The sequence below is a fragment of the Micrasema longulum genome, unplaced genomic scaffold, assembly GCF_059751315.1.
Source record: "Micrasema longulum isolate JH-2025_06_02 unplaced genomic scaffold, ASM5975131v1 h1tg001352l, whole genome shotgun sequence".
NCBI lineage: Eukaryota > Metazoa > Arthropoda > Insecta > Trichoptera > Brachycentridae > Micrasema > Micrasema longulum.
The window spans coordinates 144476-170237 of NW_028278538.1; the positions used below are offsets into that span (position 1 = coordinate 144476).

The 25762-nt window shown below is 36.3% G+C and overlaps 1 protein-coding gene across 1 annotated transcript; it reads right to left on the minus strand.

Annotated features, from left to right (window-relative positions):
- Positions 1 to 1723: 1723 nt before the first annotated feature.
- LOC148275742 (uncharacterized) lies at positions 1724 to 14384 on the minus strand. Its single transcript, XM_088235267.1, is given in 7 exon segments — positions 1724 to 1788; positions 3758 to 3997; positions 7195 to 7522; positions 7524 to 7738; positions 7741 to 8487; positions 13435 to 13647; positions 14180 to 14384. Coding segments are annotated over 7 exon segments (2013 nt in total).
- Positions 14385 to 25762: the final 11378 nt, after the last annotated feature.

Sequence of the window (25762 nt, forward strand, 5' to 3'; positions counted from 1 at the left end):
TAATCCAAATCTCAATAGTTTTCCGCTCTCTGTAGTTGAGCTTCTATTTTTAATGTCAGTTAAAGTCTTCGAATTAGCGGTATAACCATCGCCGTTGTAGGATATTTTTCGCCGTAAAATTGTGACGTGATGCTGTCTAGTAGCTTGAATATTGGCTTTATATCCGAAATCAATAACCAATCATCGGCATCTAAATTAGGCAGTTGTGGAAGAAAAACAGTGATGCTGAAAGATGAAGTTTCACCTGAAGAAACGGCTCTAACATAAATAATGTAGAATTCCACCGCGTGGACACGTTTTGCTTCATTTTTAATTGAGGTAAATTCATCTGCTCCTGAATTTCCCTAAATTTTTCTGAAGCTCACTATGTTTGAAATACCCCTGAGTGACCTGCATTTATTTAAAGAAGCTGCAACTTGAACTACTGACTCTATTGCTTCCTTTACACTTCAATTTGAGGTGTGCACTACGCAGGGATGATGTCTTTTTTTCATGTGAACCGTAGCATAATTTTTCATATTTGCTACACTATCCAAAACGACAACAATCACTTTATTAAATACATCTCATTCGTTCAAAATGCAAGAAGTAATGGACACAATATTTTTTCCACTGTGCTGATCCCGTACTCCTTACGCAGCAATGGCTGGAGCAAATAATTTATCTTGATAAATAAAATGACACGTAACCGTCATATATGTCTTGGGGCTGTTGGATGTCCAAGTATCTGTAGTTATAACTATATTATGTTCAATGTCTTTCAGCACATTTGAAAATATTTTTTTATGGCTTCATACATTTCGGGTGACATTTTTGTTGAAACTATTTTCCTACCCGGAAGTGTATACTGTGGATTGAGCTTTTTGAGGTGATTACAAACACCAACATCTTTAACGATAGACAATAGTTGGTAGTCCGTTACTATGATTTGGACAACGCTTTGTCTATTGCATCCATTTCGGATTGTGATAATTCCGTTGACCCATACTGTGCCATAAGCCTCACTTGTTGAACACGTTTTGGCTGTGAAGGCACGGATGAATCACACGTTGACGCTGATGCTCCTGATGTAGAAGGAACTTCTATATCGTCACTTCCACCGCAAAATTACCTAACTGCAAAAAGGTCATTTTAGAGGAAAGTGAAAAAACCTCCCCATTTGAAAATAAAGTGAATTTTTTTACTATAATAAAACACGTATATAATAAATATTTTTTATTTTAACAAAACTTAAAATATACTTACAGTATTATGGTAATGTTACTTATGAAATTTGTCTAAAGAATAATTGTCACTTGTATAATTTTGCACGTAAATGTCATAATAATATATTATGCAACAATATAGAGTTCTTATAAGAATAATATTTAAAAAACTAACTTTTAGCACTTCTCAAAAATAAAATATACTGAATAAACTATATGCAACTTATAATATTTTTTAAATGCATACCCTTATTGTTTCATTGAAATCAAAATACAAAATTAATGGGGAAATTTATCATAGAAATCCCAGCTGAATTTCGGAAGAACAGTTTTTAGTTCTTGAAGATGCTTACATTTTTCTGGCTCGATTTTGATCTGTTTCTTGTACAATTGAGCTGGTGGAGTAAAATTGTTAATGATCAGCAGGTTTTAATTGCTTCCAAGAATCAGAGTAATTTAGTTTGTATCTTAGTCTTCCGGCTAGATATTGTAAGCTTATTATATATGCTACCGTTGGGTCACCTCTTCTTTGACCCGGACTCAACAACAGCTCTCCTCCAATCAGGGGGAGTGTATTCTTCCTCTAAACATAAGTTAAAAAGCTTATGTAACCATACAAAAAATATTTATCCACCCGCCTTAATAAACTCTGTGGCAATAGGACCACCTAATGGATATATATATTTTTCTTGTTATTGTTCTTTTTCTTTTTATACCCATATTTTAATATTGTTTTTTAGTACTTGAATTTTTGAATATCTAACTTACTCATCGTATTGTTATATTTTATATTGTAAAAGGCACTTGTGCCATATAATAAATTAATAAATTACCAAGACTTGTGCGAAGTCTTGACGGAACAAGAGAACTTGAAATGTATTAGCGTCGCTATCATTATCATTTTGGGATTTTTGTTTAAATTGTGATGGCTGCGATCAGTAGCAGCCCCATTTGCTAATGAGTTCTAAATTAATATTTTCTTCTTGAGAACACCTTTCTATAATTTCTTCCAAATACTTATGTAATCGTGTAGAGGTATGGTCCAGAAGATCTTGCAATTTTACCTCAGCACACGTTTCAGTAACCCGGATTGACTCTTCTATTGGATAACACTCCTTTTTTGCCAATTTCAGTAAAGAATAACAGGGGTAAATACTTTGGTTAGCCCTGTGTATTATTTCACATTGCTTCCTTGTGTGCTCGCCTTCCACAAATATAGCTAAAGCCTCTGATAGTGAATGCTTTTTTCGTTTTTTTCTCCAGAAACTGCCTTTTTTCTATACTTGGAAGCTCTTGTTGGCGAAACCATCATGTCTTTTATAATTTTCGAGGCAGCAAAGTTTCCTTTAGAACGTCGGCTCATACATTTACTTCTTGTATTAAAACTGTGTCCACGTCATTACCACATTTTGTGCTCTCGTCAGTAGCTGAAAGATAATTTTTTTCTACCAACTGGAGATATTATGTATTGAAACACGAGAGGATTCTAAATTGGAATCATGATCATTGTCCTGATCTTCCGGATGAAAGTTCGCTAACCAGGTTTCAACTAATGCTTTGTTTTCCATTAAATCATTTTCTTGAATCGGAACCATAGAAATATTTTTTTTACTTCGGGAACCCATTGCTATCTGAAATAAAATGGATTTTTAAAGATATTTGTAAATCAGATTTTCAATGATTTTTTTGTTGCTCCAAAAGCCCGCGCCTGAAGTGATAAACAGTAGGTTTACCAACACTATTTTGAAATCGAGAAAATTATGAATGGTTCATTAATTAAATTAGCCAAACAGCCTCCTATAAATAATTACGAATTGTATCAAATTACTAAAAATAAATTACTCGGGCCGTGCTGAGTCAAAGTGGCTGTAGTCATGTCGTATAACGATACTATGATCGAATACTGATCTTCACAATATCATCAATGTAGCATTTAAATTAGTCATCAAAATTTACTCCTATTAACACATTGTAGTCGGGCGCTTCGAACAATAGACTCTAGCCTATAGCGGGTGTTTTTCGCGATTAGCGCAAAAATATATCGCTTTCTTAAAATTGACACAATTTCTAAACCAAATAATATTTTCGATCGAAATTTTCAAAGAAATCATATTTGACATTTGATCATCAAAAATAAATAAATTTAGGTAAAAAGTGGTCAATAATTGGTTTAACTTTGCATAATCGGTCGGAACTATCTATGATTTCTTCATTGTTAGAAAAATGCCACGCTTTCCATATCTGCCGAAACCGGTCTCTGGACATCGTTTTAGCAAAATAAGGAGTTTCGGTTGTTGGTTCAGTAGACCAGTACTCGTCCCTTATATCCTTTCGAACTTGTCCCATCAAAATAATCAGCCCCAAAAACTTTTTCATTTCTTTCAAAGTAATATTTTTCCACTTTCCCGATTTTTTATATAATTTGTAATTATGTGAGTTTTGGTGGTAATATCTATTAGATTCGTTTATCAAATATTCAAACAAATCATCACCGATAAATAACTCTATCGCATCACTTACAGTTTGAGGACAATGGACATTTGAATTCAAACCGCGGCGGCCTAAAAACGATTCCAGAACTGGAGGATTATCAAACGATGACCACTCGTCCACATCCTCATCTGAGCTCGTCTCCGAATCAGAATCACTTTCAATAGTGCGACGGTGAAACGTTCTAGGTCTTGGTATTTGTTCATCATCCCTCGGTTTTTTGTCTGACAACTCTTCAATGTCATCATTCCATGAACAATTAGATAAATTGTCGGCATACACTTCATCGTCACTATCATTGGCTTGTAAAGACATTTTTGTAGGGGTAACGTCCTATACAATGCTAATATATTCAAATAAGAAAATACCAAACAGTAAACAAAACAGTGCGAGCGGTATGAAAAATAGTCCAATACGTGAAATGACTCAAACTAAACTGGAGATTGAGATCGCATAAAACTCTAGATTTCTGGCGACGCCTTTACAAGTGGCACACTAGCCAATCCGGACAAGGCATCTCAAATAACGTCGACAGACTGTCGCCTAGCACCCCAGGTAGCAAATCACCCTTCAAGGCGTTTTATTTCACGCTGATAACAAACCCGTTTAATGCCGTTTCCCGTCAACAACCGACAGTCGACAAAAACGGCATTTGCCGTGTCCCGCGGTTGACCGACAGTCCGCGAAAAACGGCAAATGCCGTGTCCCGACGACAATGTGTTAAGGTTACTTTTTCGTGTTACTGCAGCTCAAAACAATGTGGTTTATCCTACTTTTATGTGCAACTTTATCAAAAAAATAAATATTGAATTTGGTAACAGTTTATTTAACTTAACAGTCAGTACTTATGATACAAAAAATGGAATCAAAAAGTCACTAGTCTTTTTATTATGATGTCATAAATAATAATATTGGACCCATTTTTTTTTTAATATTTCATTATTTTCTGCTGATTTTATTTCCTTTTAATTGTTTTTCAATATTATTTTATACTTTGTCCAAGCTCTCATTGCTCAAGGCTCTGCATTGATTTTTCATGTGTCCAACTTTTCCGCAGTGATATTGCACTGTATTGTTTTTGCTTGTGAAAACTCTTTCCTTTTTTGACTTTCTATGGAGTTTACCCTATTCTATTCGTTTCGATTTTATTTTCGTACGTTTGAGAAAAGTTTTCGAAATTTTTTCACAGGGTTTCTAGTTGATAAGCGGTTATAATTGTCTGGCTTGCTAGTAGACTAGCGTATTTCGGGAGTAAACCATGTTTGTAACATTGCAAAATGTCGTGTTCTGGAATTGGCGTTGCTAGTTTGAGGTTCAAGGCTCTTACTTTTAAAAAAAATCGAACGCGCTCTCGTTTGTGTCTTGTTTGCAAGCGAAAATAGATGCTTTCAATAAAAATTGTGACTGGTCCCTTTCGTACACTGCCACGAGTAGATTTTTTAGATTGTGCCATGAAGTGGGTTTGGGTATTAAGGTTCTATACCATGCTAAAACCTTATTGCCTAAAAGGTCCCCTGTGCCCTTGGCTATGGAGAGCTCATCGATACGAGATATAAATTCTCTCACGTCTGTATCTCCATTGTATTTTAAATTCCACTGTGAAAGATTTACATGTGGCGTTTCTTTTACTACATATTGGATGTGATTTTTTTTTTTCGTGTTTGATTTTTTGCTTGACAATGGGACTACCGGTGATGCGACACTATTTGCTTTGTTTTTTGATTTATTTATTTTAATAATAATTTATTATATTTTCTAGCTTTATTTATCGGATCCTTATTTGTAAAAAACGTACAATTAATTTTCCGTTTAGTTAATTCGGCCCTTAATTCTTTGGGCTTGAGCGAATCAATGTTGGCTATCGTTGATGGTGGCTTCATTTTGTATTAAATTGCTAACTGAATTAATTGATTTTTAACAATTTTCACCTGGCAATAAGCTCGCTTATCACGAAAAAGTTACGTGGCTGAATAAACGACAAAAACTTATAAGTAAAAATAACAATGAAAATCATGGTCACCCTGCATTTGTGATTTTTTTTGTTATTATATTTTTTTGCCGCAACTAGGGTGGTCAAAAAAATGACCTACAATGTAACTGGTGTTACACCCGAACGCCTCAAAGAATGTTTTTGATTTTTATAACTTTTAAACTTTCAGTTTCCTCCTTGTTTGGTTAATATAAAATCTATATTTAATGGAATTGGCTTTTTTTAAATTATCATCCCGTATGTAGTAGGATATATTTATTGGTATAGGGTGAGAGCTCCAGTACTCAGCCACTTAAGAAAAAGTTAAAACTTAATTCAATCTGTAATTGTATCATCATACATGTTATATTCAGTTTTTTTTATACGCAAAGCTTAATTAATGATTTATGAAATTGTAAATTAGTTATGAATATATCTTGCGCTGGATTGAAAATAAAAATATTTTTAGTTAAAAAGACACAATTTCCCATTGGTCAGCCACCTAGTTCCTAACTCCAGCCACCACATCCCCAGTAACCAGCCACTTGCTTTTAATATATCCTCTATTTGGTACACGGTTGTTGTAAGTAAATAACATTCATTTTTATACTAAAAAGTGTATTTTATTACAAAAGGAAAAAAGGAGTATATTATAAATATTTTTTTTAAAGATGCAAGGAACAAAAACAAATTCACAAATTAATACATCTTTTTCAGCTCCAGCACATTCAACGTGATACCAACCATTACAAATCATGCACTGTACCCATTCTTCTCCCAATTTATCTTGTGAGAAATTTCTCTTGCAGTAAGAGCATTCAGCATCTTTATCGTTTTTAGGGCTTAAATGTTTCTTTTCATCAGTAGTTTTAGTTTTTTTTGTTTGATTTTCGATTTCATTTTCTTTATCGATCATTTGAGGTAGTGATCTTTTTTTAGTTGCATTTTTCTTTTTCTTCTCATTTAAAGTGTTTTTTGCTTGTTGGCGGGCTTCTTTTCTACTTTTTACATCTTCAATTTTTTTATTTTTCTCTTTTTCTTTGCTGGACATAAAAGCCCTCCATGCGTTCGAAGATATAGCACTAGGTAGTTTCTGTTTGGAAATAGGACTGGGTAGTGGAGAAGGACAGAAAAGATGACCAGAAAAAGATGATGTAACAATCTCGGGCAATATTGCATCCTGAATTATTGAATTGGAGTCTGGTATAAAGGGTAATGTTGGAGGCATTTCAAGTGACTTGTTCAATGATTCATCTGTTGCATATTTGGGCAAAATTATATCCTGAAGTATAGTTATCTTTTTAGAATTTGGTAAGTTAGAAGAGGTTTGCGGAATTTCGAATGACTTATTTTCAGTCAGTAGTTCACCATTCTCTGATGAATATAAATTATGCGGTGGTGACTCCAAGCATAAAATTCCATCTTGGTTTATATTGTACACTTCAGGTATTATAAAGTTTTCAGGGAAATGTGTCAATTTACTTGAATCGACAAGTGCAGCTTTTCGGATTACATTCAAAATAATTTCACTATTTTGGCCCTTTTCCTGTAATTCTGTTGCTAAGGACGCAATAACTTCTTTAGCGTGCTTGTATTTTATTTCGGAATGAGACACAGAAGGGATTTCAATCGGTTTGTGATTGGATTCAAAATTTTCTAGAGCATTTTGAACACATTTGGTGTAATCTACGGCATCTGGATTCAATGGAAATAGTCCGCACTTCCTGAAACCGTTTTTAATAGTTTCAGGAAGATTAGGAATTTCCAAAACTTTTTTTAGAAGGGGACAAAACGCTGATTTCGTAAGAACCTTGTTTGCTTTGTCTGATTCCATATGCCAAAATCTGACAGTTTTTTTTCCATTCTGATTTTAAAGGTTTAAACACACTAACATCGGCGGGCTGCATTAGATGAGTGGTGTTTGGAGGAAGTGCATACAAAATAATTCCGTTTACGGAACAAAAATCACTCAAATCCATCGTTAAATGTGACCTATGTCCATCTACAAATAAAATTATAGGTTTTGGAATGTTCATTTCTATGAGCCAGTTGTTAAAATCATTTGCCACATATTAAAAAAAACGTCGCTCCTCATCCATCCACTATCCGATAACCCTAAACACCACTTCTTTGGCATGCTATTAACTAATTCTTTGTGGGGGCGTTTGTAAGGGAATACTACTAATGGATATGATGTTTTTCCACTTGCCGAAAAAACTAAAAGAACTGTTATAGTTTCCTTCTCACATCCCAACTGTACCTCTAATACATTCTTCCAACCTTTTGGAGCTCTGACTTTGCCTGATTTGGGGCACATGCTGAAAGATGTTTCGTCTCCATTAAAAATTCTGTCAGGGTCAAGTAAAACATCCTCATTACCAGTTTTTTTTAAATAGTCTTCCAGTTCTCTAAACCACTTTCTAATATATTCTTCTGTAACCGTCGCCCGCCCCTTTGTGATTCCTTCTGGTACACGATGAACCAAGGATGGATTTCTTTTCATAAATCCTTCGTACCACTTTTTACCAGGCCGACCGTTTTTGAATGGATGTTTCCCTACCGAGTTTTTGATAATGTTTTGAACACTATCTAAAACGTCTTCTTTCTTACGAGGGAAACCACATTTCGCTAGGTTAATACACCATTCCTTCAGTTTTTCTTCTTCTGCAGAGGTCAATACAGTATCAGGCCCCATACGTTGATGTCCCTCTGCCACACGACCGTGAAGACGATCTTGCAGGGTTCCTCTGGGTACTCCAAATTTTCGACTTGCCTCTCGAATGCCAAGTCTGTCTTCTCGGATGGCCTTTAAAGCAGTTGATACTGCATTCTCATCATATTGGCGTAACAAACGCTACTTTGGTTCCATTCTGCATAAAAAATACTAGATATTATTGTACATAATATTTGTTTTTACCTAATTTTCTTCACAATTATTATAAAAATGAGCTCTACGATATAAAAATGAACGTTGTATAAGGTGGCTGACATATGGAGTAGAATAATCCGGCGTTACTTATAAACCTGGGCACTTTGATACATGACAGATGGCAGTAGGCATAACCATAGAAAAACATAACAGTTGAACTCGCATGCATCTTATTCAGAAATAAAGCAATGTGAATGTAGCTATGGTTGAAATACATGTCAAGTCAATGATTCTAATAATGATAATAAATAATATAATTTGGCCATTCGGATCTTTAGCACATCTAGGTTTAATTACTACTAGCGATATTTTGTTATTATTTGTATTTTGTCACGGGTCGATTACAATTTTTCAAAGGCGAAAATTTTGACGTTTAATTTGTAGATCGTAATTAAAGACGTACCTAATCATATATTTTCAGAACAAAATAATTATTTACCGTGATATTTAATCTAAAATGATTTCCAAAATGTGTATAGTGCCGAAAAAATATTTTTAATAATCATAACCATCTTTTATAGTTCCAATTGAATAGAATCCGTTATTTTGTTTGTTAAATAAAATTATCACTTTTGAAATTCGTACATAAGTGTGATTGGTCACCATAGAATTAAATATTTATATGTTGGTCACTTTGTTATCCAAATGTCAGTTTGACCACTACAACACTAGTTAACATTTCCAATAGACAAAAAACTTTATAATGACCATAAATTGTGCAGAGTAATTCAATAATAAAACCACGTTCAGTATTTTCATATTTTACTATTTGTTGATATGTGTCGCCTACCTTCAAAATCCGCCAGATCCATATAAGTCGATTTTACAAAAAATGCAAAATTCTCTGGGTAACATTTATGTTTTAAAGATTTGTCTATCTTAAAATACAGTAATTTGAAATTAAGAATTTTGCCTTTTTCTTCTCGAAAATTCTTCAGTATTTAAAATAAAGATGTGTTAATTAAAAAATATATGTGGATGTAGCGGATATTGATATTCACTTTTGGATCTGGCGGGTTTTATTAATCACAGTCAAGGATCTGGCGGATTTCGCAAGTAACTTAAAATTTGTCAATCATTGTCATTTCGGCTATACAGGTTGCTCCAAAATTATTTGTGTCATCAAAATAACAAGAAAAATTTAGTAGGTATCAATGTATTTAATTAGCAAAATAAAAGTACACAATATTTTATCAAAGAATATGGGTAAGGTATACAATATTAACCATAATAATCTAAAAGCAAAGGTAATATACACACATTTCTAGGTAAAATTAAAAATATTATGTAGTAACACATACAAAAATAAGTTTTACATTAGTATACAACTTTATACAAAATTTTCAGTTTCCACTAACGGGACGCATTCTATATCTTCATGTTGTGCGAAGTTTTCGTTCGTTTGTTCAACGTTCTTATAGAACTGTAAAGATGGTTGATTACGCCAATCTTCGCCATAGTGCTTGGTCAGCAATGTAATTACGTCCTTAATTTTTACTGGTGTAATTTTATTTCCCCTTCTTAATATTGAAGGCTCTAATTCACTACAAGTTTTTCCTTTTTTATTGACATACTTTGGTTGACAAAAGTCATGCTTGTAATTTTCTTCTCCTTGCACGCTCACATTTTGTCTTCCACGTTTCAGTAAAAATCTTTTAGTTTGGTTGAATTTGAAATGCCAAGATCCTGGTGGCTTAAATGCTCTAGAAGTTTCATCTTTCCAATTGTAAACATTAACGTCTTCTGTAAGATGATAAACCTTTCCATGTTTTCTGAATATATCAACATATATTTGAGGATCACAAATAATTGACATTTTTTTCGTTTCCTTTTCAATTTGGGCAAACACTCTATCAGGTGGTAAGAAAGAGTGTCCGACCATAGGAAAAATAATTTCTAAATTTGTGATTTGCGGTGGCGCATAAGATTGGAGCCATTTACTGCACATGCCAATAAGTGTACTATTTTTGTTTTGTCCGCCGCAGCCGTCTGCAAAAAGTCTTATTATTCTTTTATTATTACTTATTTCAATTGTTGATAATAAATGAAATACAGCGCTTGAAATTTGATTTGATGCCTTTGGGTTATCGGTTTCACTCCAATAATATGTGTGAACATTGTCCAGACAGCTTTTAGAAGTTCCAACAACAGCAGTAAAATTAAACAAGTTAATTTGCCTGCTAAGGTAGGCAGCTTGGTCTGGAAGTTTTGGCAATGGATTGTTTTTTTGGCAATCAAACGATATGGTTACAACTTCGTCCTCATTATTTCTCAGCATATCATAAAAAGCTTTTGCTTTTAGTGAGTGGATTCTTTTTTGAGTGATCAGTTCTTGTTTAATTGTCACATCAGTCTCACTTTTAATTCTGATGCTCAATTCAGAACAACGAGAGCAGGTGTCTTTTAAGGGTGACCCAAAACCAACATTATATTTTCTATTAAAAATCTTCCTAAAAAATGACTGTTTAACTTGTAAATCATGGTTTACTTCGTTAAACATAGTCCACAATTTGCGAATGCTTAGCTCTGGCGGTAAATATAATCTTACTAATGACTTAGTACGGCAATAATGTGGTTCAACTGCTTGCAAAGACTCGATAAATGTGTGAACGCTACGATGTCTTTGGATAAAAATATTCCTTTTTCTGTCTCCTCCCCTTTTTTCTTTTGCCAGGCTCCCTGTTTCATTAAAAGAGCGTTGTAACACGCCAGTTACCCTATCTTTACCAACATTTAATATTTGCAAAAAGGCAGTTTTGCATATTCTTAATTGCTTGCGCGGATTAATGATTGTAATGTAATAATCAACACTCATGGTTTTAGGGCCTCTGGTTCCAGATTTTAGCCGAACTCTTTTACATTGTTTGGTACGGCAATGCTGTAATATATAATTATCCTGATCAATTTTATTGGCAGATTTATAAAAATTGCGATGCATTCTGGATACTTCTTGCATAGAAACAGTTAAACATTTAAATGTGTTATTATTTGCGTGTTTACACTTTGGCAGGCTAGGTAACTGTTTCGATGAATATCTGAAAAAAGATTGATTGTTCAATGTTTTGCTTCAGTTAAAAGTTTTGTTAGTTTAATTTTTTTTTAAATCCCTAATAAAGTTTTTATTAAGAAAACGCCATGTTAGTAATTATTCTAAAGGAGGAACATGCTGTATATAAATAACAAGCAATTTTTGACTCACCGATTCTGACGTTCCACTTCTCTTTTCCAGTTGTTTTTACTAACCAAACGTTTTCTAGCTTCCTCGGGAGGAACTTGGTGCACATTTTTTGTCAAATCAGACATTATTTTTACTAAAAATCCACAAATAAAGAGAGCACAAAACACTACTACGAGAGACAAACTGACAATGAAGCCATCTTAATTTTTGACCACGTGATCAAATATACCCGCTCTCTGATTGGCCGATATAGGTCTGAAGGCAAGTTACATGGATCTAGCGGAGTTTGAAATACAACGCTGTTTTTTAGTATTTTTTACGTGAAATCTAGAGGGGTTTGCAAGTATATTAGTATTTTAAACAATAAAATCCACAGTCAGCATTCCGGTAGAGTAAATACTTAATTATCTGATAAAACTGGATCTGGCGGATTTTGAAAGTAGGCGACACATATATTATATTATATTATATATTTATTTTTAAATACGTTTCAATGATTAGATGAAATCGACGATTTATAACCTATTTAATTATTTTATTCAAAAGGTTTTCATTTATTATATAAATAAAACACGAGTGATACTTTTATCCACAAATTTGGAATATCCAGTAGGGATATTCCAAATTTGTGGATTAAAATTACAATGAACTTCCATCAAGAATTTTCACTTACAAACTTAAATGTTTTACAAAAGGTTTTATTTAAGAACTATTTGAATAGGTTGGGTTAGAATATGGAGCCCTGTATTTTTTTTATTTGCTACGCATCAGAAAAAGCACAATAAAAATGACGATATTTTTGTAGATTTATGTCAGAAGCTGCTTCTCAGGAAATGACTTTGTGACGTAACTAAATTTATTTATAAGAAATTCATGGCGTAGCCGAAATATTGTAATAAAAACGAGGATGTTTTTGTTAAGTGACGTTAGCAGGCGCTACTCAGGGGCGACTTTGTGACGTTAAAAAATTCATGGCGTAGCCGAAATATTGTAATAAAAACGATGATGTTTTTGTTAAGTGACGTTAGCAGGCGCTACTCAGGGGCGACTTTGTGACGTTAAAAAATTCATGGCGTAGCCGAAATATTGTAATAAAAACGAGGATGTTTTTGTTAAGTGACGTTAGCAGGCGCTCCTCAGGGGCGACTTTGTCACGTGACGAAATTCTTTTATAAGAAATTCATGGCGAAGCCGAGATGCGTGATGTTTTGAAATATATCAGTCTAGGTAGCCGCGTAGTTATAATATATTTTTTGTACATGTGATAAAGTGATGACTTTATAATTGAAGAATAAAAATTCTTCACTTTATCACTAGGATAATAATGAAATCACATTTTGTTCGTTGAAATCCATTAAAAATATTTTTTTTATTTAAAAAAAAAACGGCCGTGTAGGTAGGTGACCATAAAATGTTTCGTTTTTAATATATATTGATTTTTTTTGGATAGGGATGTGGGTGTTGGTACTGTTAGGGGGGGGGCATTGGAATAATGGCTATGGCCTTTAGGAATCCCTCCCGCATTTGCTTCAAAATAAGGAAACCATAAAAACCTTATTAAGAGAGATCTTAGTGAATGGATTTGATTTAATTTGAGGAATTGTATGTGGGTATATGGAAAGGGTAGTGAAATAAAACACAATATTTTAAGGTAAGAATTCACTGTCGTTGTCAGAGTCGCCTTCAGGATCTGTCTGACGTCCAGACTCAGCTTCATTTTCTGTAGCCTCATCAACATAGGTTTCAACTGGTATAATACCATTGTTGATAAGGAACTGAAGCGCCGTGTCCAATTCTTGTACAATTTCTGAAATTCTTCTCTCCCTCTCCAACTTCTTACCATCTGCCAGCTGTTTAGATCCGGGATATAAGATCGCTATATGCGAAATTGTCGCATTAAAAATTGAACCTTTGTAGTTCCTCCTGAAAACAAACTCTGCCAATCGAGAGTGTAATTCTTTACGCTTTCTTCCCCTAGTGGGAAGATGGTCATGCTTTACTACACTCCACAGCCCCTCTATGGTATTTGTGTGGATAGATCGATCGCCAGGGTCAACGTATTGCACGCTGTGATTAATCATATCATGCGAATAGTTGTACCCTGGCAAACGATCTAAACCAGCATAGGCGCTCCACCCGTCGCTTATGATCCGCGTTCCTTGAAAGTAAAATACATATTTTTAATTTGATTTTCAACATTAAATATATTTCTTTGTCAAATAAATCAATTATTTTTTTACCCGGGGCAATCCTCTGCATTATTATGGGCCACAAAGTTCGGCGCTTCCGATTGTCAACTATTTAAAAAAAACATTTTTGTGGTCCGTCAACATCACCTGTAATTTATGGAAAATATTTAGATCGGTTTGTAGCATAATATTTATATTTGGTGTGAAAGAAACTCTTACTTCTCTTCACTCCACCGAAAATCCACAGTTCGGGAACTAACCGACCACGGTTATACTTCCTCCGTGCAAAAACGGATTCGTCAATCTCGACAACCTTCCCTACTCCACCTATCGCAGGAAGGTTGTCGTAGAAAGATGAACACATCTCTCGGAGGTAGCTACTGTGGTCGGCAGCTGTACCACTCCCGACGTTGCATTCACTCATGAGCAGATTCACCGGAAAACCTTTCGACCACATAAAAATCATTTTTAACATGGTCGAAATGGTCAGGCTGCACTGCTCAAAATAACTGCCAACGAGTGGGCTCTCCTTCCTTGTTTTGCCGTCGTTTGCCGGAATTACGACAAGCAAATGTAAATCCGGCGGTCAATTTCTTGTTGGTGTACTTTTTCATATTACCATTACACTGGCTGCATAATTTATTCTGTGGTATCAAATTATTCAAGTGACAAAAATTGACCGCCGCCTCCTCGGTATTTGTGACCGTCATCGCCAATGTAAAAATCGTCATATCTTTTTCCCTGTAAAATCACAAAAAAACATTAAATTAACATTCAAATTCAAAAAAACGATTAAAATTCGTGTTTTACGTTAAAATGCGTATTTCTTTCACGTTACATATTGATATTTTCGTCGATTTTTGCTGAAGAATAAATAAAGACACAACGAACACAGAATGATGCAATCGGTAGTTTCTGCAATTGTTCGGTACCCAAAAACTTGCGCAAATTTTGACGTTTCATTTCCAAATCGTAATTAAATACGTAATTATAATATATTTTTAAACAAAATTATTACTTACCGTGATATATAGTGTAAAATGATTTTCAAAATGTGTACACTGCCGAAAAAATAATTTATGACGGCTCTTAAATAATAACACGGTTTTTATTAGTAATTAAATAGTTTATTTATCAATTATCGCTTAATTCACTATTATCGGACTTTGCACAATTCTCTCTCGATACCAAGCTTTCTATCTTCCCCTAGCAATTCGTAGTGGCGTCACCAAGCTGGCGTCACCCCAGCCCTTAGTAACACCTGACATCTAGTGGTCAATTATGTAAGCTTAGACCCCGGCGCCAAATTCGAATTCTTTGGCGTCATGGGTCGTAACACTCTCCCACCCTAGAAATGCGTTGGGTCCTCCCAACGCTCGACCTTACCCTGATGTCTCACATCATTTACATTTTCAATCCAAATTTATTCCTGCAATAAAAATATTTTTGTTACAATACTACATGCAATAGCTCAATGGTGAGCATAAAATATATTGTGCCCAAACTCGTTTTTGGAGCACACTCAGCTTGACCCTCATGGAAGCTAAAACTCTAGCGGATACACCTGATTGGGTGTATACACTTACTCATGGCTCTACCCTCGTGGGAGCCTGCAATATACTGTGCCCAAACTCATTTTGGAGCACACTTAGCTTGACCCTCGTGGAAGCTAAAACTCTAGTGGATACACCTGATTGGGTGCATACACTCACTCATGGCTCTACCCTCGTGGGAGCCTGCAATATACTGTGCCCAAACTCATTTTGGAGCACACTTAGCTTGACCCTCGTGGAAGCTAAAACTCTAGTGGATACACCTGATTGGGTGCATACACTCACTCATGGCTCTACCCTCGTGGGAGCCTGCAATATACTGTGCCCAAACTCATTTTGGAGCACACTTAGCTTGACCCTCGTGGAAGCTAAAACTCTAGTGGATACACCTGATTGGGTGCATACACTCACTCTAGGCTCTACCCTCGTGGGAGCCTGAAACACACTGTGCCCAAACTCGTTTTGGTACACACTTTTAGCTTGACCCTCATGGAAGCTACACACTCTTAGCTTGACCCTCGTGGAAGCTAAACACTAGTGGATACACCTGGCTGGGTGTAAACACTCACTCTAGGCTCTACCCTCGTGGGAGCCTGAAATATACTGTGCCCAAACTCATTTTGGAACACACTTAGCTTGACCCTCGTGGAAGCTAAAACTCTAGTGGATACACCTGATTGGGTGCATACACTCACTCTAGGCTCTACCCTCGTGGGAGCCTGAAATATACTGTGCCCAAACTCATTTTGGATCACGCACACACACACCTTGCTTACCCTCGTGGTAGGTTTAAATACTCTGTGTCCAAACTCACTTTGGATCACACACATACACACACACATTTCTCTACCCTTATGGGAGCTTTAAATACTCAGTGTCCAAACTCATTTTGGATCACACACATTGCTCTACCCTCGTGGGAGCTTTAAATACTCAGTATCCAAACTCACTTGGATAACACACATACACACACACATTGCTCTACCCTCATGGGAGCTTTAAATACTCAGTATCCAAACTCACTTTGGATCACACACATTGCTCTACCCTCGTGGGAGCTTTAAATACTCAGTATCCAAACTCACTTTGGATCACACACATACACACACACATTGCTCTACCCTCATGGGAGCTTTAAATACTCAGTGTCCAAACTCACTTTGGATCACACACATTGCTCTACTTTTATTTCAAGTTGCCACACGAATCTTAGTACTCTATAAGGCCTCAATTTCAAATTTCTTGCCCACATGGCAGTCAAACTCTCAAACTTATACTTATTTCCAACTTCCTCAATACTACTTGACTTGAGTATGTATCTGGCTGCTCTCATAACACCAAAATGTGTAACATTGTACTCTATTTTAAGTTTTCTCATAGGACTCAATTCAGCATGTGAATCCCTATTCGTCAACTCACATAGCACCCAAATATGTAGTATTATTCTCTTTTTAAGATTTTATATATAACTCAATTCAGTATTCATCAAACTTACTCACATAGCAACCAAATAAGTAATATTATCCTCCATTTTAACTTTTCATACAGAACTCAATTAAGCGTATGAATCGATATTCATCAAACTTACTTGTTGAGCAACCAACTATGTAATATTATACTTTATTTTTAACTTTTCATAAAGAATTCAATTCAGTTTCAGTAAACACTAACTCTCTAGTAAATCAATAAGGTCTTCTCTGTCCCTCATACTTCCATCACTTTCATCTGACTCCGACGTCACTGCGTTTAAAGAAATGTATGGTCTCATTGCATCGGCTGCCACAATAGCTGTGAAGATTTTATATCCCCGGATACCTTTAATACTCCTGATTTTATATCTATCATTTCCTATCACCGTAGATACTTTATAAGGCCCTGAATATTTATCATCCAGTTTCTTATTGACACCACTTGTTGTACAAGCTGGTGCGCCTTTCCACAACACCAAATCACCAACTTTATATACTCTCGCCCGCTTTCGTTTTCTATCATACTGCGCTTTCATTCGTATCGCAGCTTTCTGAATGTTTCCTCGAGCCCGCTGGCGTAAAGTTTCTACTGGCTCCTGGCGGTCAGAACTTTCCATATCCGGTAGTAATCTACTTTTGAAACTAAACATTAGTTCAAACGGACACACTTTTGTCGACTCATTGATTGTATTATTAATACCTCGTATAATACTAGGAATACTCTCTTCCCATTTCGTCTGGTCGCTTATGCTGGTACGCATAGCATCTAAAATAGTCCTATTAACTCTCTCAACTTGCCCATTAGCTCGTGGCGTAGCCACAGCATTCATGATGTGTTTAAATTGTTTTCGGACAGCTAACTCTTTAAAATATCTACTTGTAAATGCTTTACCTTGATCTGTAATAATACGTGATGGAGTACCGAAGTATGCAAATATTTCTTCTAGAAGTCTAATGGTTTCCATCGAACTCACCGTTTTAGCGGGTTTTGCTATTACAAACTTACTAAAAGAATCAACTACTACTAGTAAGTATTTATATCTACGTCTCGATTGGTTAAATGGACCTAGATGGTCGATATGAATACAAATCATGGGGTTGTCGGGTTTAGGAATCGGATGAAGTTTTCCCTCAGCCTTTCCGTAGTTACCTTTTCTGAAACTACACTCTATACAAGCGCTTACATATTTTCTTATGAACCGAGTCATTTTTGGAAACCAGTACTCACTTTTAATCCTGTTTTCACAACGTTTTAAACCAATATGTCCAATATCATCGTGATTCTTTCGAACTATACTAAAGCGACCTCCGGCTGGTACTACTAATCTATCCCCGTGCAATGTTTTCCTATAAAGTCGTTCATTTTTAAATACAAAATCTGTAATCATCTGTTGATCAGCCTCTTCTGCTTGCAGAAGGCGAATGATCGCTTGTAATTTAGGGTCCTGCAGTTGTAATGTCAAGAACCAGTCAGCTTGCGCAATAACGTTAACATTTGCTGGAAGCAAATCAATAGGATTTCGACTTAACGCATCAACGTGCTTCATTTTATCTCCAGGTCGATATTCAATTTCCATGTCGAAGTCCTGAATACTTAACCACCATCTCGCTATTCTCGGAATTATATCCTTTTTTGTTAGAGTCGATTTGACTGCGATACAATCAGTAACTACTTTAAAATGTAGTCCAATTAAATATATTTTAAAGCGCTTAAGTGAGTCTACTACAGCAAGTGTTTCTAATTCATAACTGTGATAATGTTTTTCCTCTTTTGTTGTTACTCTACTAAAATAATATACCGGTTTTAAAGAATTATCCTGTTGCTTTTGTAATAAAATCCCTCCGAGTCCATTTTTACATGCATCCGTATGGACTTCTGTTTCTGATGTTCTATCGTAGAGAGCTAAAACAGGTCTGGAAGTGAGAGTACTTTTCAGTGTTTGAAATGCATTTTCCTGGGGCTCACCCCAACTCCAGTCTGTCTGTTTTCTTGTAAGCGATGTCAGAGGTTGTGCAATTTTTGCAAAATCTCTAACAAATTTTCTAAAATAAATAGCTAACCCAATGAATTGACGAACTTGATGTACGTTAATGGGTGTTTGAAAACTCATAACAGCTGCAATCTTTAGATTCCCTGGCCTGACTTCTCCTGATTGGACCTCATGACCGAGATAACTAATACTGGTTTTAAGAAAGAAACATTTACTCAAGTTAAGTTTTAAATTAGCCTCTGATAAACGTATAAGTATTTTCTCAAGTAAATTAATGCCCTCAGTAATTTCTGCTGACGGAATGAGAATGTCATCCATAAACGCCAGAACTCTTTCATCTCTTAGTTTGCCTAGTACTCTATTAATTAAGCGTTGGAACACTGCCGGACCATTGGCTAATCCGAATGGTGTTTTCACATACTCGTACTGTCCATCAGGGGTTACAAATGATGTTTTATGAATAGAGTCCCCAGCGATTGGAACTTGATGATACCCCTGAGCTAAATCCAAACTTGAGAAATATTTAGTACTTCCCAATCGACTGAGTTGGTCCTCGATGTGAGGCAGTGGGAAACGGTCTTTAACTGTGATAGCGTTCAACGCTCGATAGTCAACACACAGACGGTAATCGCCAGTTTTCTTTTTAACAAGAATAACAGGCGATGCGTAATTTGAATTCGATTCTCTTATTATGTTTGCGTCTAACAAGGCTCTAACCTTGGAGCGAACAACTTCATTTTCTGCATAGGATAAACGATAAGGCCTGTAAAATATAGGTTTATCTGTAGTCAAACTAATTGACATCTCTGCCATATTGGTGGTCCCCAGATCGTACTCGTGATCTGCAAACACTTTTGTGTGTCTATTTAGAACTGTCAACAGTTCATTCATACTATCAGATGGTATTTCACCAACTTGGATATCTCCTACTCTCACTCTCATAATACTTGTATGTGGCATTTGGCCTGACATGACTCTCATAGATGTATTCTCACGGTTAACTTTTTCTCTCGCAACATGTTCTGCACACAAGTCAGCACGAGTGATGACTTGTCCTCCACTCCATTGAATTCGTTCGTGACCCATATTGGAGACAGACATCAATCCTCTCTCTCCAGTCATGATGGTGGCTGGTAACATGTAACTTATCTTACCTAACTCAAAGTATCGTGGTTTCGTACAAACCGTACCTCCAGCATTACCTTTAATAATCACCGGAACATATCTCGATTCCCCAACATCTATCACAGTATCTTCCTGCAACTCCACTGTGATGCGAGGATCTTCGCAAACATCCATCTCCTCTAAGTGGTGTGTTTGATCCATTTCTAACCGAGCCATGCCTTGACTAACTGTAAATATTACCTCACTGTTATTGATGACTGGCTGCCCGACAATCAGATCTGCATCTCTCATATCTGCATCAGATACAAGTGCCCTTGTACTCATCTCGATCCCGTCTATCTGAAGACGGAATATTACTTCACCTAAGGAGAAAGTGATACCTCCAGCAAACCCAATAAGAGGCTCAGTTTTTACTGATCTCCTTAGCTTCAAGGCCTCTGCTATTTTTGATGATAATATATTTACCTGGCTGCCACTATCCAAGTACACCCTCACAGCGTGGTTGTTAATTTTGCCCACTTTATAAAATATATTATCTCGCTTTCCGATCAACATTACCTTTGACTTCTCCGGGACTGACTTACGACAATCTTTGGCCAAATGTCCCCGTTTCGAGCATTTGGTGCAAGCCCTCTGGTCCCGCAGGCGGCACTCCTTCGAAATGTGCCCCCTCTTCCCACAGTTATAACAGGTCACCAATGGGGCTGGCAGCACACGAGAAGACCAGTTACGGGTGTCTCCAAATGTCCTTTGTGGGGCTGATCGGACAGCACCTCTGGTACCTGCACTTCCTGAGGGCGTCTGGTACCCATCCAGTGAAGACAGGAATCCCGCATACAATTCTTGCGGAGTCGAGCACTGGAAAGCCTTGGCGTTCGCCTGCAGCTCGACTGGTAGACCCCGAATGATGCAGGATATCGCATCCTCATCGTCTATCTTGCATCGGTGTACCAATGCGAGCTTGGCGTGGAAGTAGTGAGTCATGGACTCTCCACTGGTCTTCTTCCTCGCCACTAGCTCCTCCAAGGCTTCCGCAAATTCATGCCGTCTCGGAAAAGCCCTCGCAAGCTTGACCTTCCAGGCGCCCCACGACAGATCGTAGTTGTCGAGCCGGTTGAACCAGTCTCTGGCTTGGCCCGACAACTTGGACTGCATGAAGAACGACTTGGTGTAGTCGTCCCATCCGTGTATGGCGCCCAGTTGGTCGATTCTGCGAAGCCATAAGACGACATTAGTGCTCTTGTCCTCGGGACTGAAAGGAGGAATAATGTTTTCCCCTCGCACCTGCCCCAAAGAAGACGACGCGTGCCTTGGCGGCGCAAAATGGATTTGGGAGAAATAGCTCTGCACCATCCCTTGAAGCTTCTCCTCCATCAGCTGCCTTAGGATGGTGTTCGCTGACTCCCCCTCCGAATCCCTATCCGTCTCGAGCCGCTGACGCTGATCCTCCTCCGGGTGGTAACGATCCATTTCCGCACAAGTGTTCTTATCCGAAACTTTGGCAATTAAATTGTCCGAAAATCACGAATAAGGCACCAGAAATATTAAACTAAATAATGTCCTACACGATGTGGCGAAAACGTCCAAACAATCGGTGGCATACACAAAAACAATCAACAGGTTGTAGCGTAGCGTCAGTAAACAAAGAGAACAAAGGCACACACAATTTAACTCTCGATTTTCGCAATTTGGATGAATCCCACTTCTGAATTTATGACGGCTCTTAAATAATAACACGGTTTTTATTAGTAATTAAATAGTTTATTTATCAATTATCGCTTAATTCACTATTATCGGACTTTGCACAATTCTCTCTCGATACCAAGCTTTCTATCTTCCCCTAGCAATTCGTAGTGGCGTCACCAAGCTGGCGTCACCCCAGCCCTTAGTAACACCTGACATCTAGTGGTCAATTATGTAAGCTTAGACCCCGGCGCCAAATTCGAATTCTTTGGCGTCATGGGTCGTAACAATTTATAATACTAATAACAATCTCTCACAGTTCAAATTTAATTTAATCCGTAATTTTGTTTGCAAAATAAAATTCATATTTTTGAAATTCGTTCTTAGGTGTGATCGGTTGATTGGTCACATTGTTTTCCAAATGTCAGTTTGACCACTACAACACTACTTAAAACTTCCCATAGACAAGAAGGTACTGAATTTAATTACCGTAAATTGTGCCGAGTAATTAAATAATAAAACCACTCAGTATTTTCACATTTTACTATTGGTTGATTAAGGTTAACACACAATTTAATATTAAGTATTTATATATTTTTAAATACGTTTCAAAGATAAGATCAAATCAAAAAATTCATGGCGTACCCGAAATACGAAATTGCGTGGTGTTTCGAAATTAAACAGTGCAGGTAGCCGTTATGTTCGTAACTCAATAAAATATATTATTTAAGTATTCAATGTTATTTTGGTATTTTTCTTAATATTGTTCATGTATGTATTATATTATTATTTCTTCTTAATTACAATAAATTCTTTAAATTACAATAAATAAAAATGCGTATTTTTCGTACGTATTTTTCTGTAATAGACAATCTATTTTAAGAATACACATCAAATTTTAGCTGTCTATGATTTAATTTCCAATCTTCTTTTTTTTTCGATGGTTAAAACTCTATAAAATTCAAAGACAATAATTTTTTTACTGTCATGTATCGATGTGCCCAGGTTTATAAGTTGCCCCGATTATTTCGTTTGCAAAATGCCACAAACTCTCTAATTCAACTAAAAACTTTTTTTTAAACTTCTTTTAGAAAAATCCTATTGTCGGCCATATGGCTGGCTATAGGAGAAGTTTGATAAATATGACTCCTAAAGTCAGCCACCTCAAAAAACGCGTTAAATTAATTAAATATCAGTTTATACACTAAATATTACATAAAAAAAGTATTCTGAAGTAGGACAAACCTTAGGTGAATGGCAGATTCTTTAGGCAGCTTTAAAAAACCTTATTTTCGAACACTCAACACACTTGTCAAAATAATCAAAATGGCTGTTTTCGCATCGAGAGCTTGACCTCAACTGAATCATTCAGAATGTAGTCATGGGTAACTCAAGTTTGAACCGACTCAAAAAGATGGTTCAAAAGCACTGGTTCACTGAACCACAGAACAAATTTTTAACAGGCGGCTCATGGTTCACAAATTAATACATTTCGTAGAGTTGATATATCTCGTGTGCTGACTCAGTGGTTCAACCGTTCTGCGTGGTTCAACGTGGTTCAGCCGGCTCAGCGGTTCAGCGCGTTAGCGGTGATTCGGTGAACCATACATGTGTTTTGACTCGCGATCTCGCGAATCATCAAGATCGCTTACGAAAACTACGATAGATATACGTTTATACGCAGCTCGCGCACTATACGGTACGCTATGACAGAAAGTTACGAGGCAATAAAATTCTCACTTTACTTAATTAAAAAATATAATTTTCGTACATAATGAAATATAAAAAAGTGTACATATTAAGGTATGAAAAAATCAAATAAAATTGGTACCTTTTGGTACCTTAAAAAAATTTAATCATCATTATAAAGATTGTATGCTAGAAAAATCACTTCTGATATTTTTTTCGTATGTAGCCGTGTTCTTTTTTCTGTGACAATTTGGCCGGCTTTAGAGAATATCCTCTCGCATGGTACGGATGTCGATAAAATGCAAAGCCTTCTTTTCATTAAATCGTAAAGTCGTGGATATACATTTTTTCTCTGTTGCCACCAAAGCAGTGGATCTTCTTCTCGTGGTAGCAAAGGCTCGTCGATATATTTATCAACCTCCACAATTGCCGATGCCATAACGTTGGTTGGAGATTGTTTTTTTTTTACTTCTTCATCAAAATCTTTCCACAGAAGTTTTTCTCGTCTTTCATTGTGTTCACTTTTAGATCTTTTTGGAGCTGTTGACGATTGCGCTAATTCCCTTTCCTGATTTTCCAGATGATTAATTTTAATCGTCGCTACTTTGTGGTACAGTAGTTCTAACGCTTTTTCGTATTTATTTTCATGGAAAAATCCAAATTTTTTCATTCTTGGATCCAATATCGTGCATTGGGTTATAAGTTCGTTATCTTCTACATCACCAAAACGGTTCTTTAGTTCAACTTGGAACGTCTTAATCATTTTTACCACTTGAGGCAGTAAATCATTGCGTTCCCTGTATGTATTCGACAGATGTTTAAAAATTTGTTTATAAAAAAATATGATAGTTGAGGCTGTAATTTTAGTTTCACTGCTAATGACATTCGTTACAATTTCAAATATCTCCAAAAACTCATGGATTGCTCCTCTGCCACTAACCAATCATTTATATTTAAATTTGCGACTACGAAGTTGTCGTCATCTTGAACCAGCGTACTATTGACAACAGCTAGTGTGGCTATAATAGCATTTTTGGTATCTAGTATTCTTTGGATCATTAAATATGTTGAATTCCATCTAGTTGGAACGTCATTTATCAATTTTAAAACTGGCAGATTCATTCTTTCTTGGGCAGCCTTCAACTGTGCAGTTGCATGTGTACTCCGACGAAAAACGTGGCAATCGATTTGAATTTAACTACGATGCTATCTATTTCCTTTAATCCGGTTTGAACGACTAAATTAAGAGAGTGCGCGAAACACCCCCAATGCCTCCAGTTTCCCAACCGCGCAGTTGCTATCATATTTGCAGCATTGTCTGATACCACAGTTGTTATTTTATGAGAAATATTCCATTCTGTAAGCATGTTTTTCATTTTACTGTGGATGTTTTGAGCTGTGCTGCGTTCTGGGAACGAAACACATCCTAACAGATCAGACGAAAGTTTTGTGGTATGCGAATCATCTACTATATAATGGGCAGTTACAGCATAAAAACTATCATTGTTGCGACTTGTCCAGCCATCGACTGTAAGACATATAGCAAGAGAACGATCTAATCGTTTTTTTACAACATCACGAAGTGCATTATATTGAGCGGGTATTAAGCTAGTACTCAAAGTCTTCCTAGTAGGAATTTTATATGATGGACATAAAAGATGTATCAGTTTTTTGAATTCAGGATCTTCGACAATGCTGAACGGATGATACTCTTTTGTAACCATAGCCACCAGTTGTTGGTCAATTTCCTTACTTTTTTTACTGGAAAGGGGTTTAACTAAAAACGACGCAACAGAAGGTTGATTTATTACCGGTTGCTGTACTTGAATGGTAGTTGACGTCGATGGTTGATCAAGAGACACCTCTTCAGTTCTAGGCAGTTTAGTTCTAAACAAGTTAGTACTAAAACTACTTGTTCGTGTGGTACTGACACCTGGATGTTTTTTCAAATGTCGAAGTAAATTCCCTGTAGATTTTCCCGAAACGGCTACAGACTGGCTACAATATACACATTTTACTTTAGAGTCATTTATCTCAGAAAAATGATTCCAGATATCACTTTTCTTACCGCCCATTATGACTAACTTAAAATTCTTGATAAAAAACGTAATTCGGTATAACTTATTCCGCGAAAGTATCAAAACGCGAGTCTCAGATAGTTTCAGCGCACTGACCTATTTAAAAACATACATAAAATACCTAAGACATACAAAATATATACACAGAAACATAAACAATAATTCGGATTCTATATTCCGGGAGTTCCCCCGCATACATATTAGTGACTAACCG